Below are 12773 nucleotides of genomic sequence, written 5' to 3' on the forward strand. Positions count from 1 at the left end.
ATGTGTACTTGAAGCATAGTATGTATTCAGGAAATATTAATTCTTAATATTTTTCTATTTTCATAGTCTAAAGCTGACCCATTTAGTTTCCATACCCATAGTCTTATGAATCGTTGAATTAAGATAATTATTTGTGTGTGTGTGTGTGTGTGTGTGTGTGTGTGTGTGTGGTTGCACACGTGTGCGTGCGTGCGTGCACACTCTCCAGTCCTAGGGCTTGAACTCAGGGCCTGGGCGCTGTTCCTGAGCTTTTGTGCTCAAGGCTAGTGCTCTACTACATGAGACACACAACTTCATTTCTGACTTTTGGGGAGTTAATTAGTTAATTGGAGATAATAATCTCATGGACATTTTTGCTCAGGCTAGCTTTGAACTGTGATTCTCAGTTACCAGCCACATGACTAACTAGCATTATAAGTGTGAGCCACTAGCACCCAGCATAGTTATTTTTTTAATTATCATTTATTATTTTAGATAGTTGTACAATGGAGTACCATTCACATCAGTTTATAAATACAATGCATCTTGATACTGCCCCTTTTGTCGTTTTCCCATTTTTATTTTTTCCCCCTCTTAATTGTGATTATAAAGGTGATGTACAGAGGGGTTTCAATTCTATAAGTCAGGTAATGAGCACATTTCTTGTTGAACAATGTCTTTCTGCCTCTACTCCCCAAGAAAAATAATCAAATAGTTAAGTTGATTCATTTTGAGTAAATACAGCAATAACAGCAAGATTAGAAAATGCAATTTAAAATCAGCAACTAATTGTGTCTTCCCTTATCATCTGGGAAGTCACAGGTCACAGATGGTCAGTCAGCACCCAAGTGCTGTTCTGCAGGAAACAGTGGGATCCTCTGAAAATTGCCTTAGCTTAAATAATCCCCATACAAAGTCCATACTGTAGACAAAAACATTTTTTATAGCTGGGTGCTAGTGGCTCACACCTGTAATCCTAGCTACTTAGGCTGGATCTGAGGACTAAGGTTCAAAACCAGTCTGGGCACAAAAGTTCATGAGACTTGTTTCCAATAAACTGTTCAAAAAAAGCTGGAAGTAGTGCTGTGGCTCAAGTGGTAGAGCACTAGCCTTGAGTACCAGGAGGCCCTGAGTTCAAGCCCCAGAGCTGGAAAAATACAGAAACACATTTCTTTAAGAAGTTTAAGTTTGGAGGGAGACACAGAAAAGGAGACCAACACTCTTTAAAATACTCAAGATAATGCTATGAGGGACATGGAATATGGGCATACAGAACTATAGAGAGTCTGAGCCAAGCTGGGGCAGTATGTTCATGGATAAGTGATTTAAAAAGCTGAGACTTAATTGTCCTCTGAAGAGAAATAGTACTGAGGTGAGAAATGGGGTTAAGTGTGGTAGTGTAGATCTAGAAACATGGGTGGGAGTAGAAAGCTGGGGTCCATAGGTCTGTTCCCTAGAGCACAGAGACAGCCAGAGTCAGGCAAGCCTCTGACTCCATGCTCTGCAAAGGAGTGACTATCCTGAAAAGTGAGGAATGAAAGTGAGGCACATGGAAAATGTGTTGGTAGAACAGTCTTCTGTCCTACTGCAAGTGAATTAAAGAAATCAGAAATTAAAGAAATTTAAGTTCTTAGAAATTCTGATTTTGTTCATATGAAGTCTCTCTTGTGGGTAGGATGCCATTCATTAAGGCATCAGAAAGAGTATAACCACAGGAGATTCCTTTTTTTTTTCCCTTTTAAATATTCTTATGTAAGTTTTCAAACTTTGATGAATGTAGTACACTAGATCTAGATATCCTTCATCTAATTTTACTTGTCTTTCCTCTCCCTGAGCTGTTAAAAAGCAAATCAAAGTTATTTCATCCCTAAAGTAAAGGATATCTCATAACTGTCAAATCGCTATCACTCATAATAAATTAATAATTCATTAATGTTCTTTTTTGGGGGGCGGTACTGACTGGGGTTTGAACTCAAGGCCTTATGCTTATTGGGAGAGCTCTCTAGCACTTGAGCCACACCTCTGTCCCTTTTTACTTTAGTTATTCTGTCTCACATTTTTTTGCCTAAGTCGTGGACCATCCATCCTCCTACTTATGCCTCCTGTATAGATGACAGCATAAGTATAGACTACAAAGAGTTGCTTCATGTTACTTCAGATAGGGCTTGACTTTTTGGGGGGAGGGTGAGCAGTGCTCAACTTGGCCTTAAACCATAATCCTATCTCTCTAAGTGGAAAGGATAAGGCATGATCCACTGTACATGGCTTGCTAGTGTTGTATAATTAATGGAAGACTCTAAAGGTTTTATGTTGTTCTTGTTACTTAGTCATGGATTCATTCAGCAGTGCTGGTAATCAAACCATACAAGGCAAGGACTGTATCAAAACCCTTGAGTGTATGCTTGGCTGTTCTTAGCTCTTTGTTATCATAGAACAGCACTCATTCAGTCTTAATTCATTGCTCTATGCACAGCTGAGTAGTATTCATGCCATCAGTCTATCAGTTGATAGACTCTCAGATCATAAGGAGTTCTTAATTTTGTGGGGGTAATGTTTCTTTAAATGGGGAATACACTGAGTGTTAGTGAAGTTTTGCTAGGAAGTGACATTAGACTGTTAGACGTGGAGGGTCAGGGACATGCGCTGCTGTGAGGTCCTCTCATCTGCTCTCCTCACGTTTTACCATCATGAATCCCATCCTCCAGCAGACCTTTTCCTGACTTTACCTCATCATCATCCTCCTCTGCAGATGGTCTGAAGATTTAGTGAGAAAGAAAAAGTTAAAAAAAATACTCTTCACTCTGAACTGCTGATTTGGGAGTTTGTAATTGGAGTTATATACATGTGTTTTAAATTAGCAGCTCAGTTTGTCTGGAGTTTTTCTGTCAGCTATGTTTTTTTTCAGTCAGTAATTTTGCCGTGTTCCATAGATATGAAGAAGCTGAAAGAGACTGCACACAAGCTATTACGTTAGATGGCTCATATTCTAAAGCTTTCGCCAGAAGAGGAACTGCGAGAACATTTTTGGGAAAGCTGAATGAGGCCAAACAAGGTAACCCTTTGTCATAGTGTCTTCTGGTGGCCCAGATGTGGAAGCAGAGATGTACGTATGCAGCTCTCCCACAGTTCAGGGATACAGAACTTTCTTTCCAAAGTCTAACATGGATGGGTTGGAAGGACTGCACTCCCATAGTGTACCTGATCATTTTGAACTTTGGCTCATTGCCAGTAGAAATTAGTGGAAAATCTGAATTGCAGATGAGAAGGAAAAGCAAGAAAGCAAGAATGAAAGACCAAGGGAGTAATTGGCAGCTAGGAAGCAGGGGACCGTGGGGGCTGTAGTGATGTCTCTGTCTTGTCTCCTAGGGCTTCATTTCACTCGTTTCAGAGAACTGGTGAGGTTCTGGTCTGTTTGATTTCTGTTTCATTTACTTCTGCCCTTTATTTTTCTGTCCCTTCCCCATGCCCCCATACGTTTTTTTTTGGGGGGGGGGAGTCTGGCCATGGGGCCTGAACTCTGGGCCTGGGCGCTGTCCCTCAGCTCTTCAGCTCAAGGCTAGCTAGCACTCTACCACTTGAGCCACAGCACCACTTCCGGCTTTTTCCTTTTTGCTTATGTGGTGCTGAGGAATGGAACCCAGGGCCTCAGGCATGCAAGGCAAGTGCTCTACCTCTGAGCCACCTTCCCAGCCCCAACTCCCCATAGTTTATAGTTTTTATTGGCACATGTTAACTGTACAGTGTAGAAAGTTTCATTATGATATTGTCATCTATTTGTGTAATGTACTTTGATTATGCTCACCTTTTTTCTGACTTTTTAATCTAATATTTAGCACAATTGATTTTAGGCTTTCTTCTTTAGTGAAATACACGTTTGAATCTTTCTTTCTAAACCTGACTTTAGCCATAGTGAGGGTTTGTTGGTGGTGGTTTTACTTTGAATTGTGGAAAGATGTGTTGTTATATATACTATTTTAAGCATAAGTGTATGAGTTTAGAAGTGTTTAGTGTTGGACAATCAGTCATCATCACTGTCCATCTCCAGAGCATTGTTAGCATCCTATTTTAAAACTCTGCACATTTGACACTTCCCCGCTACTTTGGCTATGAATTTAACTATTTTAAATACCCCATATAAGTGGAATCTTAACAGTCACTTGCCCTTTTACATATAGTTAGCCTAACACTCAGCTTTTTGCAAAGCCCATCTGTGTTGCAACATGTATAAGATTTTTGTGCCTCTTCTGTTCCTGTACTGCTCACCTGGATCTCAGTGTCCTGAGTAAACTGTGTGTGTGTGTGTGTGTGTGTGTGTGTGTGTGTGCACTGCTCACCTGGATCTCAGTGTCCTGAGTAAACTCGTGTGTGTGTGGTGGGCCTTGTTGCTGTCCCTGAGCTTTTTTACTCAAGGCTAGCACTCTACCTCTTGAGCCACAGCTCAAAAGCTCCAGCTTTTTTGGAAATTTATTGGAGATAAGAGTCTCACAGAGTTCACTTACCCGGGCTGGCTTCAAACAATGATCTCAGATCTCAGCCTCCTGAGTAACTAGGATTGCAAGCATGAGTCACCAGTGCCCTCCCTGAGTAAAAATTTTGAAATAAAAATAGGATTACTAGTAGTTAGGGGTTTCAGGTCTTGAACTTCATGAAGTGTTTTACTATTCTTTTTACTATTTTTTTTTAACTCATGGTAGATTTTGAAATGGTTTTACTTCTGGAACCTGGAAATAAGCAAGCAGTGACTGAGCTTTCCAAACTTAAAAAGGTAAGGAATTTTTTTTTTTCTGAAATGTCCTAGTTTCCAAAACATATACACATTAATGATTGTATAATTAACTTGAGAATTTTTTTTCGAGGAATTAATTGAAAAAGGACACTGGGATGATGTCTTTCTCGATTCCACACAAAGGCAAAATGTTGTAAAACCCATTGATAAAGCACCTCACCTTAGATCAGCTGTAAGTAAAGCCCTCCATGCTTTCTCTGTACCACAATCCCCCTGTGCCTACCCTGCCAGGCTGCTGCCTGCCCACAGGCTAGGCCACATCCTTCCTGTGCAGTCTGGACATGCTCTGCTGCTTTTTTCTTTTATCTTTCCTGTGCTTCTTTCCTTCTTTCTTGTGTGTGTGTGTGTGTGTGTGTGTGTGTGTGTGTGTGTGTGTGTGTGTGTGTGTGTGTGTGTGTGTGTGTGTGTGTGTGTGTGTGTTGGGACTTAAATTCAAGGCCTGGGTGCTGTCCCTGAATTTTCATGCTCAAAACTACCACTTGAACCGCAGCTCCACTTCTGGCTTTTTTGGTAGTTAACTGTAGATAAGAATCTTAACAGACATCCTGCTTGGGCTGGCTTTGAATGGCAATCCTCAGATCTCAACCTCCTTAGTAGCTAGGACTACAGGCGTGAGCTCCTGGCACCTGGCTTGTATTCTGTGCTTTTACCTCGTAAAACTATCATTGGCTTGTAGTGCCTTGTAGTTACTTCTGTGTGCAAATCCCTCTCACTCCACTTAGATCTGGTTAGGAGAGGTGCATGGCTTTTTGTTCTTTCTATTCTCAGTATTGTTCCTTAATCTGGCCACCAAATTGAATTTACTTACAACTGGGATATTAGTTGTGAGACTATGGCTGTCTTTTAACTTGTGATCCTAAGATAGGAAACCATTAATTTGTTGATTTTAATTGTTTTAGAGACCACTCAAGAAGGTTCTTATTGAAGAAACTGGTAATTTGATCGAGACTGTTGATGTGCAAGAGAGCAGTACAGGTATGGATAGTCATCCTGTCCATGTAACGAATGCAGGAGCAGCCTCAGGCTCCGTGGGTAAGAAGAGCTCAAGCCCTGAGGACTGCTTGCCCACCAGTGACACCCCAAGGGCCAAAGTACTGAAGATAGAAGAAATCAGCGATATGTCAGCCCCACAGTGAGTAGAAGCACTATTAGTTCATCATTATCCAGAATGACAACATTCCACTATAAATTTATACTACTGAGAAGAATTCTGATCTGTACTTACCATTTATATTTTTCTTAGTTTATTTTTATGCTTATCCTGGGGCTTGAACTCAGGGCCTGAATGCTGTCCCTGAGCTTTTGTGCTCAAGGCTAGTGCTCTACCACTTGAGCCACAGCTCTAGTTCTGGCTTTTTGCTGGTTAATTGCAGGTACGAGTCTTATGGAATTTCCTGTCCAGGCTGACTTTGAATTGTGATCCTCAGATCTCAGCCTCTTGAGTAGCTAGGGTTATAGGTTTGAGCCACTGGTGCTCAGCTTGTTGGTTTTAGCCACTCTGATTTTTTTTTTTTTTTTTGTCAGTCATGGGGCTTGAACTCTGGGCTAGGGTGCTGTCCTTCAGCATTTCAGCTCAAGGCGAGCACTCTACCACTTGAGCCATAGCGCCACTTCTGGTTTTCTGAGTGGTTAATTGGAGATAATAGTCTCACGGACTTTCTTGCCCAGGCTGGCTTTGAACCATGATTCTCAGATCTCAGCCTCCTCAGTCGCTAGGATTATAGACGTGAGCCACCGGTACCTGGCCCACTGTGATTTTTTTAAACTGCTTATCTGCAGGTTCTAGTTTTTCTTTCCTGCATTCTTACTGTAAGAGTGATTTTGCTTAAGTAATCACTATTTGTCTACTCTAAGACAATTCCAAGATGATGTAGAGATGATAAAAAGTGTCTTAATCAAATGGTTTTGTTCATTTTCTTTTTTAGAACTTCAGTATGGTTTACTATTTAATAATTAAGCAATATTTAAATTTTTTAAAGGAAGCTTCATAAACATGTGGACTCTAAAATTAAGTGTTGGGGGCTCATGCCTATGATCCTAACTACTTAGAAAGCTGAGATCTAAGGATTGAGGTTGGAAGCCAGCCTGAGCAAAAAAGTCTTTGAGACTCTCATCTCCAGTTAACCAGAAGAAAAGCTGGAAATAGAAATGTGCTCATATGATAGAGCATCAGTCTTGAGCAAAAAAACTAAGTGACAGCACCCAAATCCTGAGTTAAGGGCCTAGGACCAGCAAACATAGAAAAAAAATGTAGTCTTTATCCATTCTATATTCTTTTTTTTTGGGGGGGTGGTCCGGTCATGGGGCCTGAACTCTGGGTGTGGGCGCTGTCCCCCAGCTCTAAAGCTCAAGGCTAGTGCTCTACCACTTGAGCCACAGCGCCACTTCCGGCTTTTTTCTTTTTTGCTTATGTGGTGCTGAGGAATCTAACCCAGGGCCTCATGCATGCAAGGCAAGCGCTCTACCACTGAGCCACCTTCCCAGCCCTATCCATTCTATATTCTGTCCATTAATACTGAAGACTGTTGAGCACTCTTTAAATTGTGTTTAATAAAAAGAAAATAGTTGTGTGTGCTTCCTTAGTGATGAAAAATAGAAGAAACAGATTAATTAGGCTTGTTTTTAGTTATTGATATATGTAATCATATATAGCCTTAAGGTGCCACTCAACAAACCTATAAAAAGTTTTTTTTAAACCTTTTTGCTCTAAGCTGAGCACTGGTGGCTTATACCTGTAATCCTAGTTACTCAAGAGGAGGATCATGATTCAAAGCCAGCCCTGGCAGGAAAGTCTCTGAGACTCTTTATCTCCATTTAACCACCAGAAAACCAGAAGTGGTACTGTGGCTCGAAGTTGGTAGAGTGCTATCCTTGAGCTAAAGAGCTCAGGGACACTGCCCAGACACCTGAGTTCAAGCCCCAGGATTGACAAAGAAAACAAAACTTTGTACTCTAGTAGTAGTTTTGTTTAAGATGGTATGATATAGACTATGATAAAATGCTCAAAAGCAAGTTGTATTTTGGTTTTGTAAAGAGGAAGCATTTCTTCCTTCCTGAAGTATCTTGAAACTGATAATTCAGGTTTCTGAGAGGCTGAGTTGCAAGTGTGACTCTGTCATGAAGTAGGTAGAGCTGATGTGCCTAAAGCATGACCATGCTAGTCATGCAACAAATGACAATGGTCATTCCTTAGCCAAAATGTAAAAAGAACTTATTAGCTTTAGAATACAAATAGATCAAATAGATCACATACGATTAGTAAAGCTAGAATGTACAATCTTTCCTGCTGTTTTCTGTATTGAACTGTGACATTGATGGTGGTTTCTAACTTGTTGATGTCTCTGAGCTATTTCAGGCCTCGTGTGAATTTGAAACAGGACGTGTGTCATTCTTTCAGTGAGAAGATTTCTATAAAGGTGGAGCAAACACCCACTCAGTGTCTTACAGCTGTTCTCCGTCCAGTTCCTGCTAACTCATTCCAGCTGGAATCCGACTTCAGACAACTGAAAAGCTCCCCAGAAATGTTGTACCAGTATTTAAAGGTAAAAGAGAAGGAGCTAATAGCTCTTTTGGAAATAAAATTTCAGTTTCTCTTGGCCACTATATAATAATAGTTTTACTAGTATTTGCTCTTATGATATGATTGATTATAGAAAATGCTTTTCTCCCTGGCTTGAAACATGCTTTAAAAATTTTGCCACCAGAAACCTTGATGTTTTCTAAGTAGCTTTTGTGTTAAAAGCAAGATTCTATAGTCATTTACAATCTAATTCTATATTTTGTAGTTTAAGCTTAATCCTTCATGCTTTGAGATGTGGAAAGGAAGCTAAAATACATTGATATCTTCTGTGTGCCAAGACATGCTTGCAATACTTTAGGCAATTATTTTCTTGAGAATGAACTTTTACTTGCTGGGAAGGTGGCTCAGTGGTAGAGCACTTGCCTTGCATGCATGAGGCCCTGGGTTCGATTCCTCAGCACCACATGAGCAAAAAGAAAAAAGTGGGACATGGTGCTGTGGCTAGCCTTGAGCTGAAGAGCTGAGGGACAGCGCCCAGGCCCAGAGTTCAGGCCCCATGACTGGACCGCCCTCCCCCCCAAAAAATGAAGAAACAAGTTGTAAAGTTTGTTTTTTGACATAACGACTTGTATATCTCGTTGCAATGGGTCCACCTGTATCCCTAGTTAAATGATTCGAACTTTACAACTTTGATGGGGTGGGGGGGGAGGATCGGGTGCGGGGAGGTGGGGAGATGGGAAGGGATGGGAAGGGGAAACAAAGAGGAGGCAACAATGCTTGATAAGAAATGTACTCATTATCTTTCCCATGTAATTGTAACTCCTCTGTATGGTATTCTCACACAAAAAATTTTTTTTTAATAAAACAAAAGAAAAAGAAACAAATCAGGGCTGGGAAAGTGGCTCAGTAGTAGAGTGTTTGCCTTGCATGCATGAGGCCCTGGGTTCAATTCCTCAGCACCACATAAGCAGAAAAAAAAAGCTGGAAGTGGCGCTGTGGCTCAAGTGGTAGAGCACTTGCCTTGAGCTGAACTGCTGAGGGACAGCGCCCACACCCAGAGTTCAGGCCCATGACTGGACCCTCCCCCCCCCTCCCCCGCCAAAAAAAAAGAATCAAATCATATGAAACTTAGCATATAGACTAGCATAGCCTTTTCAGGCTTAATGATAGTAGGGCTACCTTATAATTGTAAACAATTCAAATGTATCATCTCATGTAATGCTACTTTTTAAAATCCTTCGTTAACAGTTATTGAGGGCTCTCTCAAGTTTCCTGTGTCTGTCTCTTCTGTTCATGAGTTTTCTTTCTAGCTAGAACAGAGGGATGATCTTACAATTCATTTAAGTTACATTCTTTTATAACATTATATTGGAAGAAATATATTTTTCTAAAATGTACTTAGTATGTTTTGTGAAATGTGAATAGTGTCACAACTTAATTTTCTGTCTTTTTCCAAAGCAAATTGAACCATCCTTGTATCCCAAGTTGTTTCAGAAAAATCTAGATCCAGATGTATTCAACCAAATCATTAAAATTCTACATGACTTTTACATTGAGTAAGTTGAATTGTTTTATTCTTGTATTTGAAAAATGAGTTTTTTGATTTAAATGTTAATACTGGTATACATAGAAAATTAGCTTTCTAGTAAATTTTACTGTTGTAGAAGTTTTAAAGAGATGACAAGTACAAACAGTAAAAGAGGAAAGTTTAAGCAAGAAGAAAAGGAGCTTCTTGATGATTCTTTTTTTCCTGTAGAGAAAAGTAAGATGTGGATGACCAGTGTTAGGGCAGCACTAGTTGCACTGCTAAGCTGTCATGGAAGACTTATTCACCTCTCCAGTTGACTTGGTGGATTGCTTAATTTGAGTATCTAGAATAGTCATTCGGCCATGGAGTACAGCTGTGTTGGGCCTTCAAAAGCACAAGTCCTGCCCTCACAAAACTGCCAATTAGTTGGAGGGGTAAGGGGGACACATCAGTGGAAAGACAAAGGGTGAACAAATGCAACAGTGGTACTCACTGGACACTATGTTGAAAATAAACTATACAGTTTGTGGATGGGGACAAGAGGGAAAGCCTAGGAGAGAATGAGGGAAGGGGGAACATTGTCCCCCCCAAAATGTACTCGTTACCTGACTTGTGTAACTGTAACCCCTCTGTAAATCACCTTTATAATAGCAATAAAAAATTTTTTAAAAATGCCCAAAAAAAGAATATAGAGAGTATCCAGGGGAAAAGTGAAGACTTTAGGAATAGCTGTATTAGTAAATAGAACCAAATGAGCTACTTTTACCTCATAATTTGTTTTTATATCTGCCTTATTCCAGGAAAGAAAAGCCATCACTCATCTTTGAAATCTTACAAAGGCTCTCTGAATTAAAACGGTTTGATATGGCAGTGATGTTTATGTCAGAACCTGAGAAAAAGAGTAAGTTTTAAAGTATCTCCTAATCTATTTCTTCTTATATATTATTAGTCAATGAATGTCCAAAGACATTTATTGATTATTTACTATACATAGAATATATAATTAAATATAAATTAACTACAGTTTAATCAAAGAAGTATAATTAGATTGAGAACAATTAAAGTTATGTTTAATTCTGGCAGAATTATCAAGTGTGGGTACTATTATGGTTCTCCTTTTACAAAGGAGTAAGTTGAGGCACAAAGAAGTGAAGGAATTTGACCATAGTCACATAGCTAGGAAGCCATACGCAGGACTTAAACCCACGTATTCTAATTCTGTGGCGTGGGATGGCATGTTGGAAATGCAAAAAGTAGTATAGTGATTGAGTTCTTTGTCCCGGAGCATGTTAAGAGAGTCCCTGTCACAAGTGCATATGTATAGGAAGATGTCTCATCCATTCCGAGAGGCACTTTTCTTGAGTGTGTTCGATTTCAGCTGCATTCTCCAACTGCAGGAAATCAGTTAGATGAAGGAGCATTTCAGATTCAGGGAATACTCTGTGCCAGAAATTCTGAGGCAGTAGCAATATGAAGTTTAAAAATAAAACTAAGTTTAAAAATTAGTTAATTGAAGGACTGGGAATGTGGCTTAGTGGTAGAGTGCTTGCCTGGCATGCATGAAGTCCTGGGTTCAATTCCTCAGTACCACATACACAGAAAAAGCCAGAAGGGCTGGGAAGGTGGCTCAGTGGTAGAGTGCTTGCCTTGCATGCATGAGGCCCTGGGTTCGATTCCTCAGCACCACATAAGCAAAAAGAAAAAAGCCGGAAGTGGTTGTGGCTCAAGCGCTAGCCTTGAGCTGAAGAGCTGAGGGACAGCGACCAGGCCCAGAGTTCAGGCCCTACGACTGGACCCAAAAAAAAAAAAAAAAAAAAAGCCAGAAGTGGTACTGTGGCTCAAGAGATAGAGTGCTCAGGCCCTGAGTTCAAGCCCCAGGACTGGCAAAAAAAAAAGTTAATTGAAATAAAAATATTAAGTAAATGAAAGTATGCTTGATGTACAGAGCAAAATCTTTAGCAAAATACAGAATGAGTTTAGTTTAGTCTGCATTATTAATGTCATTGAGGACCTAGGGAAATTTATGCTTCTAGAGAAAAGCATTCTGAGAAGAACATTGGGTGTTATACACCTTTTTTCTTAGATTGGATTTTCAAATATACATTATAATTTATAAATCATTGTAATTATTGCTCTTATTGCTCCTTTTATTTTACATTTGCTTAGTTTTTTAAAATATGAAATTAAAATGGAGTTTTTTTTCTTTTTCAGTTGCACATGTATTATTCAATCACATAGACAAATCAGGATTGAAGGATAATTCTGTTGAGGAACTCAAGAAAAGATATGGCGGTTGATTCCACTTTTTCTGAGACTTTTTGACTTTCACATATAAATTTTTTTCTACTGAAAATAAAGTGTTTTACTCTTTAATAAAATTAAGTCATGTTGGAAAGAACTCTATTTAGATATAAGTTAATTGAGTATAAAATTGTGATCTAACTAGTGAGAAATGTTTTGGTGTAAACTACATTTTTCTGAAAATAAAATACTAAGTATATTTGTAAGGATCACTATTTTGTTTTAGAAATCACTTTAAATGTTACATTTAGGAAGTCTTCAGTGTCCTGTAAATGTAATATTATTTTCTATTTTCATGAATTTTTGTAATAAAGCTGCTTCATTCCAGTATGGACAAAATTATCTGTGGAGGGGATTAGGTAGATAGCGAGATTATTCCGCCCCCCCCCCTTTTTTTTTGGAAGTAAGTGTTCTACCACCTGAATCAAATTCTTAGCCTTCTCTCCCTTTCCTTTCTCCTCTCCCGGTCCTTCCCCTCTCCTTTTTGCTTAAACAATTCCCTCACTCAGAATTGGGGGTGAAGCCAGGTACCTTGGAGGACTCTGCCTTTTTTAATGGCCCAAGTCCTGTTTTATGATGCTTAGAGCTGATTGGACTTCACATTACAACCCAGCTATCCCTTGGAAGCAAATCATGTTGCCTGTAGATGAGTAGCTGGT

The 12773-nt window shown here is 39.6% G+C and overlaps 1 protein-coding gene across 3 annotated transcripts in view; it reads left to right on the forward strand.

The window, feature by feature from the left end:
- The window catches only part of Rpap3 (RNA polymerase II associated protein 3), a 29757-nt gene extending 17444 nt beyond the window's left edge, over window positions 1–12313 (forward strand). The window contains exons 10-17 of one of the 3 annotated variants that reach the window (XM_042677702.1): window positions 2910–3031; window positions 4674–4744; window positions 4836–4937; window positions 5665–5897; window positions 8112–8307; window positions 9744–9841; window positions 10614–10714; window positions 12025–12313. In XM_042677702.1, the coding sequence (XP_042533636.1) occupies window positions 2910–3031; window positions 4674–4744; window positions 4836–4937; window positions 5665–5897; window positions 8112–8307; window positions 9744–9841; window positions 10614–10714; window positions 12025–12110 (1009 nt within the window). In that variant the 3' untranslated portion in view covers window positions 12111–12313. The remainder of the gene's footprint in view (window positions 1–2909; window positions 3032–4673; window positions 4745–4835; window positions 4938–5664; window positions 5898–8111; window positions 8308–9743; window positions 9842–10613; window positions 10715–12024) is intronic. The other 2 variants (XM_042677703.1, XM_042677704.1) reach the window with 2 other exon arrangements.
- Window positions 12314–12773: the final 460 nt, after the last annotated feature.

This window comes from Dipodomys spectabilis, unplaced genomic scaffold (assembly GCF_019054845.1).
Source record: "Dipodomys spectabilis isolate Male_0828 unplaced genomic scaffold, ASM1905484v1 ptg000039l, whole genome shotgun sequence".
Lineage (NCBI taxonomy): Eukaryota > Metazoa > Chordata > Mammalia > Rodentia > Heteromyidae > Dipodomys > Dipodomys spectabilis.